General features: G+C 38.1%; 1 protein-coding gene across 1 annotated transcript; it reads right to left on the reverse strand.

The window, feature by feature from the left end:
* Positions 1-330: 330 nt before the first annotated feature.
* On the reverse strand, positions 331-1,266 carry LOC102265104 (olfactory receptor 2G3). Its single transcript, XM_005909405.1, has one exon. It carries the CDS (start codon positions 1,264-1,266, stop codon positions 331-333), a length of 936 nt encoding a protein of 311 aa, XP_005909467.1.
* Between the last annotated feature and the right edge of the window lie 11,049 nt (positions 1,267-12,315).

Here is a 12,315-nt window from a genome sequence, read left to right on the forward strand (position 1 = left end):
TTAAGATAGCCAAAGTTAAGATAATTCACCTTATTGATATGATTTAAAGAGATCACTTACAGAGAGTGTATGATTTTAGAGAAGCAAGTTTTTTCTGGGAGTAAGAAAAGAGTAGTCACTTGATAAAGGGTGTTGCTTTGACACATGAAAGATGTGGTTTGTCCTTGGGGGGGCCATGATGCTTGTTGAGTTTGCAGCTGCAATGATGTGTCTTTTATGAGTTGGCAGGGCAGAAACTGACCTTCAGAGCTACTTTTCACTCCATCACTTCATATTCAGAAGTCAATCATCTTATAATAACAGCTGACATCGTGTCCCATTGGGAGCTCTTCAGGTCCTCTGTTTTGCCAGAGCTCTTCTTAGAGCCCCTTTTACATCTTGGTTCCTTAGGCTATAGATCAAGGGGTTGAGCATGGGTGTGATCACAGTGTAGAACACCGCAATGATCTTGCCCCCAGCCCTGGAGGTCTTTGACTGGGGTCTCATGTACATGAAGATACCAGTTCCATAGAATAAGGCCACCACTGTCAGGTGGGAACCACAGGTGGACAGAGCCTTGTGCCTTCCAGAGGCTGACCGCATCCTGAGAACTGTCAGAAGGATTCGGGCATAGGAAACAACAATGAGGAGAAAAGGAATGAAGACAATGATGATAGTGAAGATGAAAACAACCATCTCGGTAAATGATGTGTCAGTGCAAGCCAACCTCAGGATGGAAGGAACCTCACAGAAAAAGTGATCCAGGACATTGGGTCCACAGTAGGGTAAGCTCAAGGTGAAGATGTTGATGACCGTGGAACTCAGGAAACTACTGGCCCAAGAAATGCCTGCCAACTGGACACAGGTCCTTTGGTTCATAATGACTGTGTAGTGAAGAGGATGGCAGATGGCCACATATCTGTCATAAGCCATGACTCCAAGGAGAACGCATTCAGTCATTCCCAAGGAGAGGGAGAAGTACATCTGAGTAGCACATCTAGGAAATGGGATGGTCTTCTTTCTGCCCATCATATTGGACAGCATTTGTGGGACGTCAGTGGATGTGTAGCAGATATCCAGAAAGGATAAATTAGTGAGGAAGAAGTACATTGGAGTTTGGAGACGTGTTTCTATCTGGATGACAGTGATAATAATAATATTCCCCACCACGGTTAATAAATAGAAGAACAAGAACATAATAAAAAGAATGAGCTGCATCTTTGGCTGTGATGAGAGCCCCAGGAACACAAATTCGGTCACAGTGAAGTTTGTTGTTATCATATTCATTTTTGAGGCCACGTCTCTTTCACAGAACCATCCACTCACCTAAAGAAGAAATCAAATGCCTTCTAGGTCACAATGTTGGAAATTTAGGATGTAAGTAAGACAGCAAGGAGAAGTATTGGTCTGATGATATATCTTGAGTATCTGAGTTGTATTACAAGTGGAAAGCATTTCTTCTGCTTTCAAAGGAAATATTCTAAGAGAACAGTCAAACTCAAATACTGATGACATGAAATAGATATTCTTGTCTTTTCTCTAAGGGTGCATGCTTTTGGCTGTTCATAATCTTTTCAAGGCTTCCTCAGGGGCTCAGTGCTAAAGAATCTGCCAGCAATGCAGAAGACACAGGAGACACATGCTTGATCTCTGGGTCGGGAAGATCCCCTTGAACAGCAACCCATGCCAATATGCTTGCCTGGAGAACCCTATGGACAGAGAAGCCTGGTGGGCTACAGTCTAGAGGGTAACAAAGAGTCAGACAGGACTAAAGTGACTGAGCATGCACACATGCAATCTTTCCAAATTATAACCATTCTTCAAAACTTTACTTATACTTCTCTCTTCAAATAGATCTAATTATTTCTGTGTTCTGCATCTAGCAATAGCATGTTGTAGCACTCAAGTAAAAAGCAGTAAAGGGCTTTGCTTTATGTGCTACCTGCTAACCTTAAAGTAAAAGCCATAACTGCAGCCTGTGTATCTTCTGTATCACCTTGATGCAGCTTTCTAGTGATTAGACACTCTGATACACTAAGAACAGAGTGTACACACAATCACAAACCAGTGATGGATCACACTAATCGCCAGTTCTCCCAGCTTCACAACTTTCATGCAGAGGGGTCTTGGATGGTTTTATTTTATATATATATATATATATATATATATACACACACACATATACTATATACACACACACAATAAGAATAATGATAGAACCAATTTTTTGAGGATTAAATGTGTATAAAGAATTAAAGACAATTTAAGACAATGTTTACACATAAAAGTTTATTCACAAATAATACTTATTATTAATAGCCCTAAAACATACAGTGTTCCTGCATTTATCCAGAATTTATTTCTCTAATAAAAAAACATTTCAGAGAAATAATAGCATTAAAAAGGATCCAGACAAGTTAAACTTACTTGGCCAATTCACTGAGAGCTCCTTAGCTTCTATGCCTCGTGTTTACCTACTCTTAGCTTATGCACAGTTATCAGTAGTGTGTGTGGGTAACTGATTTGCAGCAGATCAAAAGCAGAGAGTTAGAAAGGTATGGAGTAATGAAGAGTCTTAGAGGTAGGCACAGTTACAATATCAAGAAGCTGCCAGTTATTCATCTACTCATTCTTCATTATTTATTTTTCTTTCTTTCTTCCTTTGAAATCTGTCTTTTCAATAATCTAGTATGTACCAGATGCTGGGCTTGCCCTGATAAACACAGCAGACATTTTGATACTCTCATAAACCCTACTGTCCATATAAAGTTGAGATAAAGGAAACCAATTGATTCCCAAGAAAGTGAGGAATCTTCATAAATGTCCCAAGAAGACATTTATGAACCAAGTAGTTGCAGATCATGAAAAAGACTACTTTATGCAAAACATCATTTTCAAATAATATTAATTTGCATGTGACATGTTTTAGACAGTCTTCTTATATTTTGATTTAAATCAAGGCTTTTCAAATCAAACAGCTCAGTGAGCTGATAAACCAAATGATCTAAAATATGAAGTCCCGAGATAAAGGAAGGATGAGTCTGGACAGAGGCCTTTCAGACTCTCCAAACAACAGTCAGAAAGTCCTGAAAATGAGCCATTCAAGTAATGTTAAGAAGTGATTAGCAGAATAGCAAAGGATATGCAGAGTGAGTTTCTCAGTTGACAGCGAGCTGGCACATGGTGAGCAGGGTCCACCACTGGAGAGTTGAGATCCCAGGCCTGGCTCCCTTTTCACCAGCTGGGAGGCCTTGCTTGCACAATTCAGACCACCAGTCTGTGCTTAACTTTACTTACCTGCAGGACAGGGGCAAGAGTGGGCATTTTCATAGAGCTGATGGACCAGGTGAATGAGATGATACATGTGAAGCACCTAGAACAGAGTTAGCTATATCTTGTAAGGACTCGAGGTATATTAACTCTATCATTATTTTATATACATATATATGTGATCCTCATTAGGGGATCTTTGTTAAGCGCCCAAGACAGGAATTATGGGCACTCCTAATCCACTCCAGTACTATTGCCTACAAAATCCAATGGATAGAGGAGCCTGGCAGGCTACACAGTCCATGGGGTCGCAAAGAGTCGGACACAACTGAGCGACTTCACTTTCACTTTAATCTCTACACCACATGATAGATAAACTAAGTATTTTAAGAATATAAAGAAGGGAATGGCTACCCACTCCAGTATTCTTGCCTGATACCTATTGTAATTCTCTATTACATGGCAAACTGTTTAAGTACTTTGCTGATAGTAAATCGTATCTTCGTAACAACTCCAGTAGAATTTATGTCCATTTTAAATATGAGAAAATTGATGGTCAGAGAGTATACAACTGTCTCAAAGTTAGAGTATTTAGCAAAGCCATAAATTTATACTTGAGTTTACCTAAGTCCAAAATGCCCTTTAGTTAAATAATTTATTGCTTTATTTTACTGTTATTATTTTAATATCTCAATAAACATTTAAATCAGAAACACCACAGATAAAATACCTAAAGCTGTTAAGTGCTGTGTAGAAATAGTCTTCATATCTGTCCTCACCACATATTCATGCAAAAAAAAAGACATGATATCCATGTGTAAAAACTACAATTCCATGAAAATAAAATAAAGCTTCTTCTATGATAACCACAAATGAGATGCTGCTATAATCCAACCCAACCTTTTTATAGATTAAAAATAAAGATAATGAATTCATGCACAGTGAAATCCCTAAGATATTTGAGTTTCCTCATCTCAGTACCTTAGGCTGAACTTTAGATTCTTGAGGGATGATGTCCCAAGACCAGTGATTAAAATTTAATTAATGATTTGTTCTGAGGGAGTCCTGGTTGCTGTGTGTATCGGTTGCTCTCTTCTTTTCCATCTCCTACATTTGAACCATTACCAAGTTAAACAATGCCTTCCAAGTGACCAGGGCATTCTCAACCTTCTGTGTTGCCTAATTCTGGAAATCATAAAAGTAGATGCATTCAACACAAAAACAGCAAACTCTAAAGTGCAGGCATCAAAGACCATGCACAGAGTCATGTCCTAAAATCAACTGGAATTTAGAGATGATTATACCCTAGTATACTCTCAGTTGTCCATATAGAGTATTTGAACCCTAGATTCTCTTCTCCCCGATCATGCTAAACTCCGGAATCATCCACAATTGCATAGATGATAAACACATACTGTTTATAAGGAAACAGTAAGGGCAGCATGGAAACTTACTAGTTTTGTAAGCTCAAGTGTATCATCTCACTTTCCTAAGTTGATTCATTTTAAAAATGGACATTAAAATATTCAGACCACTACATCGCTCCCTTGTTATGAATCTAAAGGGAAGAAAAGAAGGACAGAAGGAAGGGAGAAGGAGGGAAGGAGAGGGGAAGAAAGAGCAAACTAGAAAGTTAATATTAATTAAGTGTTTTCAATGTGCAAAGAGCCAGCTGAGTCAAATAATGTCTCCACATAATAATATAACTTAATCTCATGATTCTCAACTCCTGAATGCACTATATTTGGTTGTTGTCGCTTGTTCGATTTTAATATCAATTCCCAGGCCATATCCTGAATCAAAATCTCTGCAGATAGGACTCAGATATAGGTATTTTTAAAAGCTCCAGGGGTGAACCCTTGAAATCTTATTCTTTCAACATTTTACTGGGAAAAAAGATACAATTGTGGATTAGATAAAGCTAAGCCTGAAATATGCTGGGAGTTCCATTTGTTACTTCCACTTTTTTTGCCTACTGTGTTCCAGCTTTTAAGAACTGTTGTGTGAAAACCATCTAAAATGTACAACGTTCATCTAAGACTTTTCAAAATATCCAATTACATTTTGCTTTAAATGATGCTGGAATCTCCCAGCTTAGATCCCCATTAGTTGTCATCCTCCTCAGAGTGCACTGACCCTGGCATTATGGTGGAAGTTATGCAGTATGCAAAGGAGTAATAGTACATGGTAGACACAGCCTTCTTGAACATAGATTTTCTCATTTGAGTCTCAGGACTCTGGGAAACAGAGGGGACTCCATTAGACTGATATCAGAGCAGATCATGTGATTTGATTTGCATAGTCCATAAGTGATATGAAAAGCGATTAAACATTTCTCATATTAATAGATGTGCTGTCTAGGGCCATGGTCATCCCAAGAACATATTACAAACCCTGGAGGCTTCTTGAGCAACATGAGATTACAAGCTAGTGTGATCCATGGTTTATCATGACACTATGTGTGTGTTTATATGTGCATGTATATATCTTTAAATATGTGTAAACACATGTAAAAAGTTTCCAGGTGGCACAGTGGTAAAGAATCCACCTGCCAATGTAGAAGGTGCAAGACACAGGGCTTCAGTTCCTGATTGGGAAGGTCACCCGGAGTAGGAGGTGGCAACTTGCTCCTGTATTCCTGGCTGGAAAATCCCATGGATAGAGGAGCCAGGAGGGCTACAGTCCATGGTGTCACAAAGAGTCAGACGTGACTGAGCACATACAAACACACACATAAAAGCTAATACATTTAAATATGATTATATATGTCATTTTAAAAAGAAGAGGATGTAGGGAACAAATTATGCTGAATCTTCTGGATGAGTTCTCATCAAGCTTTAATATACATAGGAATAACATAGTTTTCTTGTTAAAATGCAGATTTTAATTCAGTAGTTCTGAGTCAGGGCCCAAGAGTCTTCTTTTCAAACAACATGCTCATGATGCTGGTTTTGAACCATGCTTTTGAGGAGAACAGTTTTAGCTAAATTGTGAGAAGTTTAAGTTTTATTCCAATTTACAATATTTGCAAATTTTAAGCAGTAATACACTATGATCTGATTTATATTTAAAATTGCTTTTACTATTATGGAGAGAGAATTTAGATTAAAAACACAGGGCAGTGGTACCAATTAGGTGAGAAAATCTGTGGCTCCTCAGTTTAGAATTGTATTGATGAAAATGGCTAAAAATGGAAGAAAAATGAAGAAAAAACAGTTTTATGAGTTCATGCATGGCCTCCATGCTTGCTGCTATGGTTCATTTGTAATGTTCTCACTATTTAAGTACAGGGCTTTCCAGGGAATAAGGCTCACCAACATTCTCGTTGTGGTTCCTTTTTGCAAAAAAGACCCTCCAGTGGACACTTAACAACGGAACATGAATACTGCCTTCACAGTCCTTTCCAGGAGATCCATCCATATGCCACTCCCAGACTTCCCTGTCACTTACTTTCCAGTGTTATTCTGAGACCCTGTTCCGTCAGTCGATCAACTGGTGGTTGTTCTTTAGTTGCTAAGTTGTGTCTGACTCTTTGCAGAATGCCGTTGTGTCCAACTCATGGACTGCAGCACGCCAGGTTTCCCAATCTTTAACTGTCTCCCAGAGTTCGCTCAAACTCATGTCCACAGGGTCAGTGATGCCATCCAACCTCTCATCCTTTATCGTCCCCTTCTCCTCCTGCCCTGAATCTTTCCCAGCATTAGGGTCTTTCCCAATTAGTCAGCTCTTCACATCAGGTGACCAAAGTACTATCTGTAAAAGTGTAGGGACAGAGTCCGAGCTGGCGGCTCGCTCTCCGCCACCGTGCTCCTTCGACCGAGCCTCCCCTGATCGCCCAGCCCCGGGATCGCGGCACCCTAAGGAGGCAGCCTAGGGGAGGGGGCCGGGGTCCTGGAGCCCCCAGCCCCCGGCCGCCCGACGGAGTTTTAAAAAAAAAAAAAAAAGAAAGAAAAAAAAAAGTGTAGGGACACATCTCAGACTCCCCTTCTTCCCATGCTAAAAGAAAAGCAAGATATACTTTGTACCCCATGCTATGCTGCATGTACATACTCTGGTCCTTAATTTGTATCCCTAATACTGCTGCCTACCTAAAGGAGTAAAAATTTCTTAGAGGATAGAGCAAGACTGCTTTACAGTGAGAAAATAAATAACTTGTGCCTGAAATATTCTGTTATGTTTAGAAAATGTAAATGCTTCTACAAATGATTGGAGCAGAGACTAAAGAAACCAACTTAAAGAGCTGCCATATCCTAAATATTAAAATAATTTTAACAATAACTGAAAAAGAAATTTCAGTCTCAACTTAGTGAATCAATGAAAACCAAGGACTTTGAGGCTTCTCAAGAAATGAAAAATGTACAGACAGTATAAGAAGAGTAAATATGATAGATTATTTCATTTTTAATGGACTTTAAAGGTTATGATTTAATTAAGTATATGACATAGAAATTCAAATAAATATAGATATGTACATGTTTTATTGGTACAGCAGCAAATGATAAGTATAAATAACTATTTTTAAGAAGTTCCAATAAAATTAGAAGCTCTACAAAGAACAATAAAGAAAATCAACATTGATGAATATTACTATTAATAACAATTAATAATTGTCACATCAAATAAATAAGTTGAGACAAAGTAAATAGATAACAGTTCTTAAATGAAAGCTAATTATGCAGACTTAATCACTGACATTGTAGTGGAGAACTGAGTGTATTTATTAATTAGAATAAAGCTATCAGAAGACTAAGTTATTTTTGAATAATGTTATATATTAAAATAATATATAACATTATTTAATGCTGGCTGACATTTTTAAAAAGAATTTTAGAATGAGATGTCATTTTGCACAAGAAACTATTGTTTAAAATGGTGGACATAAAAAATCATATTGACATTAAAATTTAACTATTAAAAAAGTAAAGGAACCATTTGACACATTGCTCCTATTTTATTTAAGAAAACTGTTCTATTTTTCAATAAGAAACTTCTGCTGGCCCGAGAATATTTTTATTTATTTTTATATTAGTTCAACTCCAAGGAAGGTCTAAATAATATTATTAAAACATAAAAAGATTACATACAAGTATATGAAAAAGTCTTAGCTAAACACTGAATATAGACATAACGAAGAAATTAAGCCTATGGTATTGATGTTAACCACATTTTGCAAGCACTGCACTGGGAATGTTTTGTCTTTGTTAAGTATTTTGAATTTAAACAATTCAAAAGAATCAGTCATGACACATGTTTCATTATAATATAAATTCTTAAGTTTCTTGAGGAAACTGAATTCTTGTATCCTATAAGGGTGCACACGTGCTGATAACTTGGGCTTGATTAATCCTTATAGATCATTCTCCTTGGTTTACCACTTTTATAAGCCAGTTCCTTACATGCTTTCCAGACTCTTGCCAATACAGATTAGTGAGAACCCATAACTTTTGTAGTGTGCATTTCCCCTAAGAGCAAGTTCTTTATTTCATCATCTGGGCAAGTGATATTTAACTTTTGCTGTAAAGGTGATGTGGAGTGGTCAGGTTAAGTGTTGAGGAGAATTACACGAGCTCATAAGTCCCTAAGTGCAGTCACTGAAAGATTTTAGTCCAGGGGAAAGCTGATTCTTTCAGATAGGGGAAGTTAGGGATTGCCTCTTAAAGCAAGGGATTTTGTTTTTACTTCTGTTCTTCTCTGCCCAATGTCCCTATCCCATTACTTTATGATCTCAATTATTCTCTCCATCATTTCATATGAAGTGAAGTGAAGTGAAGTCGCTCAGTTGTGTCCGACTCTTTGCGACCCCATGGACTGTAGCCTACCAGGCTCCTCAGTCCATGGGATTTTCCAGGCAAGAGTACTGGAGTGGGTTGCCATTTCCTTCTCCAGGGGATCTTCCTGAACCAGGGATCAAACCTGAGTCTCCCTCATTGTAATCAGACACTTTACTGTCTGAGCTACTAGGGAAGCTTACGATAAAACCCCTAGCATTTAATTAATAGTTCTTTTTTGCAGTTCTTACAATCAGGCCCTGGCTTAAGCCTCAACCTGAACTTTCCTAAAGGACTAAAGCAGTTGGGAAACGCCTTCAAAACTACCGCTGGGGCATTCCAAATGCTCTTTCATGTTCCCAGTAGAATAATCATAGTTTTCAATTTAAAAGGCCCCATGAATTTTACAACCAATATTATCATGGTCATGATGAATGCTACAACCAATTGAATTTTCAGTGCTTTGTTCTCTGACTGCATTTCAAGCTATGCCATCACTGGTGATAATTTAAACTACTATGACACTACTACATGCTAGGGCTCACCAGTGTCCCCTTTCTCTGGCAAGTGGCATATTTGCACATTTTTTAACTATGTCAGCAAACTAATCCCAGAGATCCAGTTAAATGGTCTGACTCTAGGGCTACACCCAATGTTAAAAGATGAGATTACTAGGCAACATGTAACCTAACTCCTGATTTTTGCTTTACTGAATGCACATGATGGCTTGCCTGACCTGTTGATTTCTTTCCTGGATTAGAAAGAATAAGAATGAAGAGTTATGTAGTTGAAGAATGATTGACTTTCTACCCACTCCCACCCCTCTTCTTGTCAGCAAATTTGCCACATGGGCAGGTTGGCATCCAACTACAGGTGGACCACATAGGCAAAACAGCATCCAGAGGAAGGTCAGGAGAAGTCAGCAGTCTATACACAATGGAAAAATGATGAAGAATCTAACCTCTTACTTTAATGATTAACCGAGATTATTTCTCCACTTTCCCTTTACAAATTGTCATGGCTGAGCAGGATCTTGGGAATTGGTCTTCAGGCAAGAGTTCATCTTCTCCCCAGGTAGCTGGCTTTTCTGAAAAAAGCACCTTTCCAGTATCATGCATCGAACCTGGACTGGTTGCTTGGGGCTGGTGCACTGGGACGACCCAGAGGGATGGTACGGGGAGGGAGGAGGGAGTGGGATTCAGGATGGGGAACATGTGTATACCTGTGGAGGATTCATGTTGATGTATGGCAAAACCAATACAATATTGTAAAGTAATTAACCTCCAATTAAAATAAATAAATTTATATTAAAAAAGCACCTTTCCTTTTTACCAGCATTTGCCCCTTGATCATTGCCTTTGAATGATGAGCATTTGAACCTGAGTTGGTAACAGAAATAGGTATTCTGAACCCAGTCTTTTATTTGTATTTCTTCCCCTCATTGAAAAGTTAACTGACTTAGTTCATGTAGGTTCATCTCCTGGAGCAGAAAGCAGGATGGCAAACGATGGTAGACCATCCAGAAGGAGAAGTGGAAGCTATCTGAGCACCCCACATACATATAGATACCTATCTGTATATTAATATTCAAAGGTACATAGTAGATATAATCTCTCTATATATATACATTTCGATACTGCAAAACTCAATACAGAGGTAACAGAAAATTATGGTTGAATATGTCTATCCCTGGGGAATCACAGTCTTTAAACAAAACCTTTCTGAGTCTTATTTAATAAGACTGACCTGACTTAGTCAATGCATAGTTATGATTAACCTCCTAGCTTGCCTTTCCCCCAAACTACAAAACCAAGAAGAATTCCCTTGGGATCCGCTGTTATCAATGATTCTGAATTCTGGATAAGGTCACACTACAGATGTTTGTATGTTGTGTGATGCAGATTTACTCCTGGCATAGAAATACTGTTTAATTTGTATAACTCAGTAGCCATTTATATTCTGTTACAATGGGAACTATAAACCAGTATTTCTTATACCTCATCATTGTCCTATGGCAGTCTCTGAAACTGCCAAGAGTAAAAGTGGGAGACATGACTTCCCTACTATTTGTGGTGACAAAGGACAATTTATATTAAAGGAAGGAAAGGTAAATAAAATGATATAATTGACACAAAAATGCAACAACAAAAAAGCAGTTGAGAATCATTTACACTGGAATACGTTTGTAGCTATTCCAAGAGCCCTAGGGGACAGAAGACTAAAAAAAGCCATCTATGCTCAGGCTTGAAATAAATCACAAAAAGTTTAATTTCTTTAATTTGTTTTTGTCCCAGGGGACACAAGGACAAAATGCACATTTAAAAAGAATGTTAGACAATAGCTGATCATTCCTCTCAGGTTGTCATAAGCTCTGGGTGAGATTGCTGGAAAAGATTTATTTTTTTAAAGTAAAATATTTACCCATGGGAAGGTAACTGTGTTTAAGCTTAAAGGGAAACACAGTGAAAATGTGTGCACTATCTTGTTTGTGTGTGTGTTTATACTGTGGATTTGAGCATTTTCTTTTTTTTAAATTAATTTATTTATTTTATACTTCACAATATTGTGTTGGTTTTGTGATACATCAACATGCATCCGCCACGGGTGTACACGTGTTCCCCATTCTGAACCCCCCTCCCACCTCCCTCCCTATACCATCCCTCTGGGTCATCCCAGTGCATCAGCCCCAAGCTTCCTGTATCCTGCATCAAACCTGGACTGACGATTCATTTCTTATATGATATTATACATGTTTTAATGCCATTCTCCCAAATCATCCCCCCCCCACCCCACATAGTCCAAAAGACTGTTCTATACATATATGTCTCTTTTGCTGTCTCACATACAGGGTTGTCGTTACCATCTTTCTAAATTCCATATATATGCGTTAATATGCTGTATTGGTGTTTTCAATTGAGAAGATCCACAGAGGTATCAGTGACCCCCAAAAATCCATAGTTGGAGCATAAGACAGAGAACTGCAATCACCAGAAGATGGGTTGAGGCACCATGATAGGCAATTTTAACTCATCAAAAGAGCTCTGGGGTAAAGGAGAATGTGCTTGACTAGCAGAGGAAAAGAGCAAAGGTTGGAAAAGAGCAAAGGAAAATGAATATTTCACCACCAATTTTAGCACCTTTGTTCTTTTGCTTAATAGTAATTCTACCACTTAACAATTATATGACATTAATAACTAACGTAACATCAACTAATCAATACTTCATATTGGATCCCAACCATTCTTATCACTTCAAATGCATTATCTCTATTAACTCTCCCCACAATTGTAAGAAATGG

Source organism: Bos mutus, unplaced genomic scaffold (genome assembly GCF_027580195.1).
Source record: "Bos mutus isolate GX-2022 unplaced genomic scaffold, NWIPB_WYAK_1.1 CTG254, whole genome shotgun sequence".
NCBI classification, from domain to species: domain Eukaryota; kingdom Metazoa; phylum Chordata; class Mammalia; order Artiodactyla; family Bovidae; genus Bos; species Bos mutus.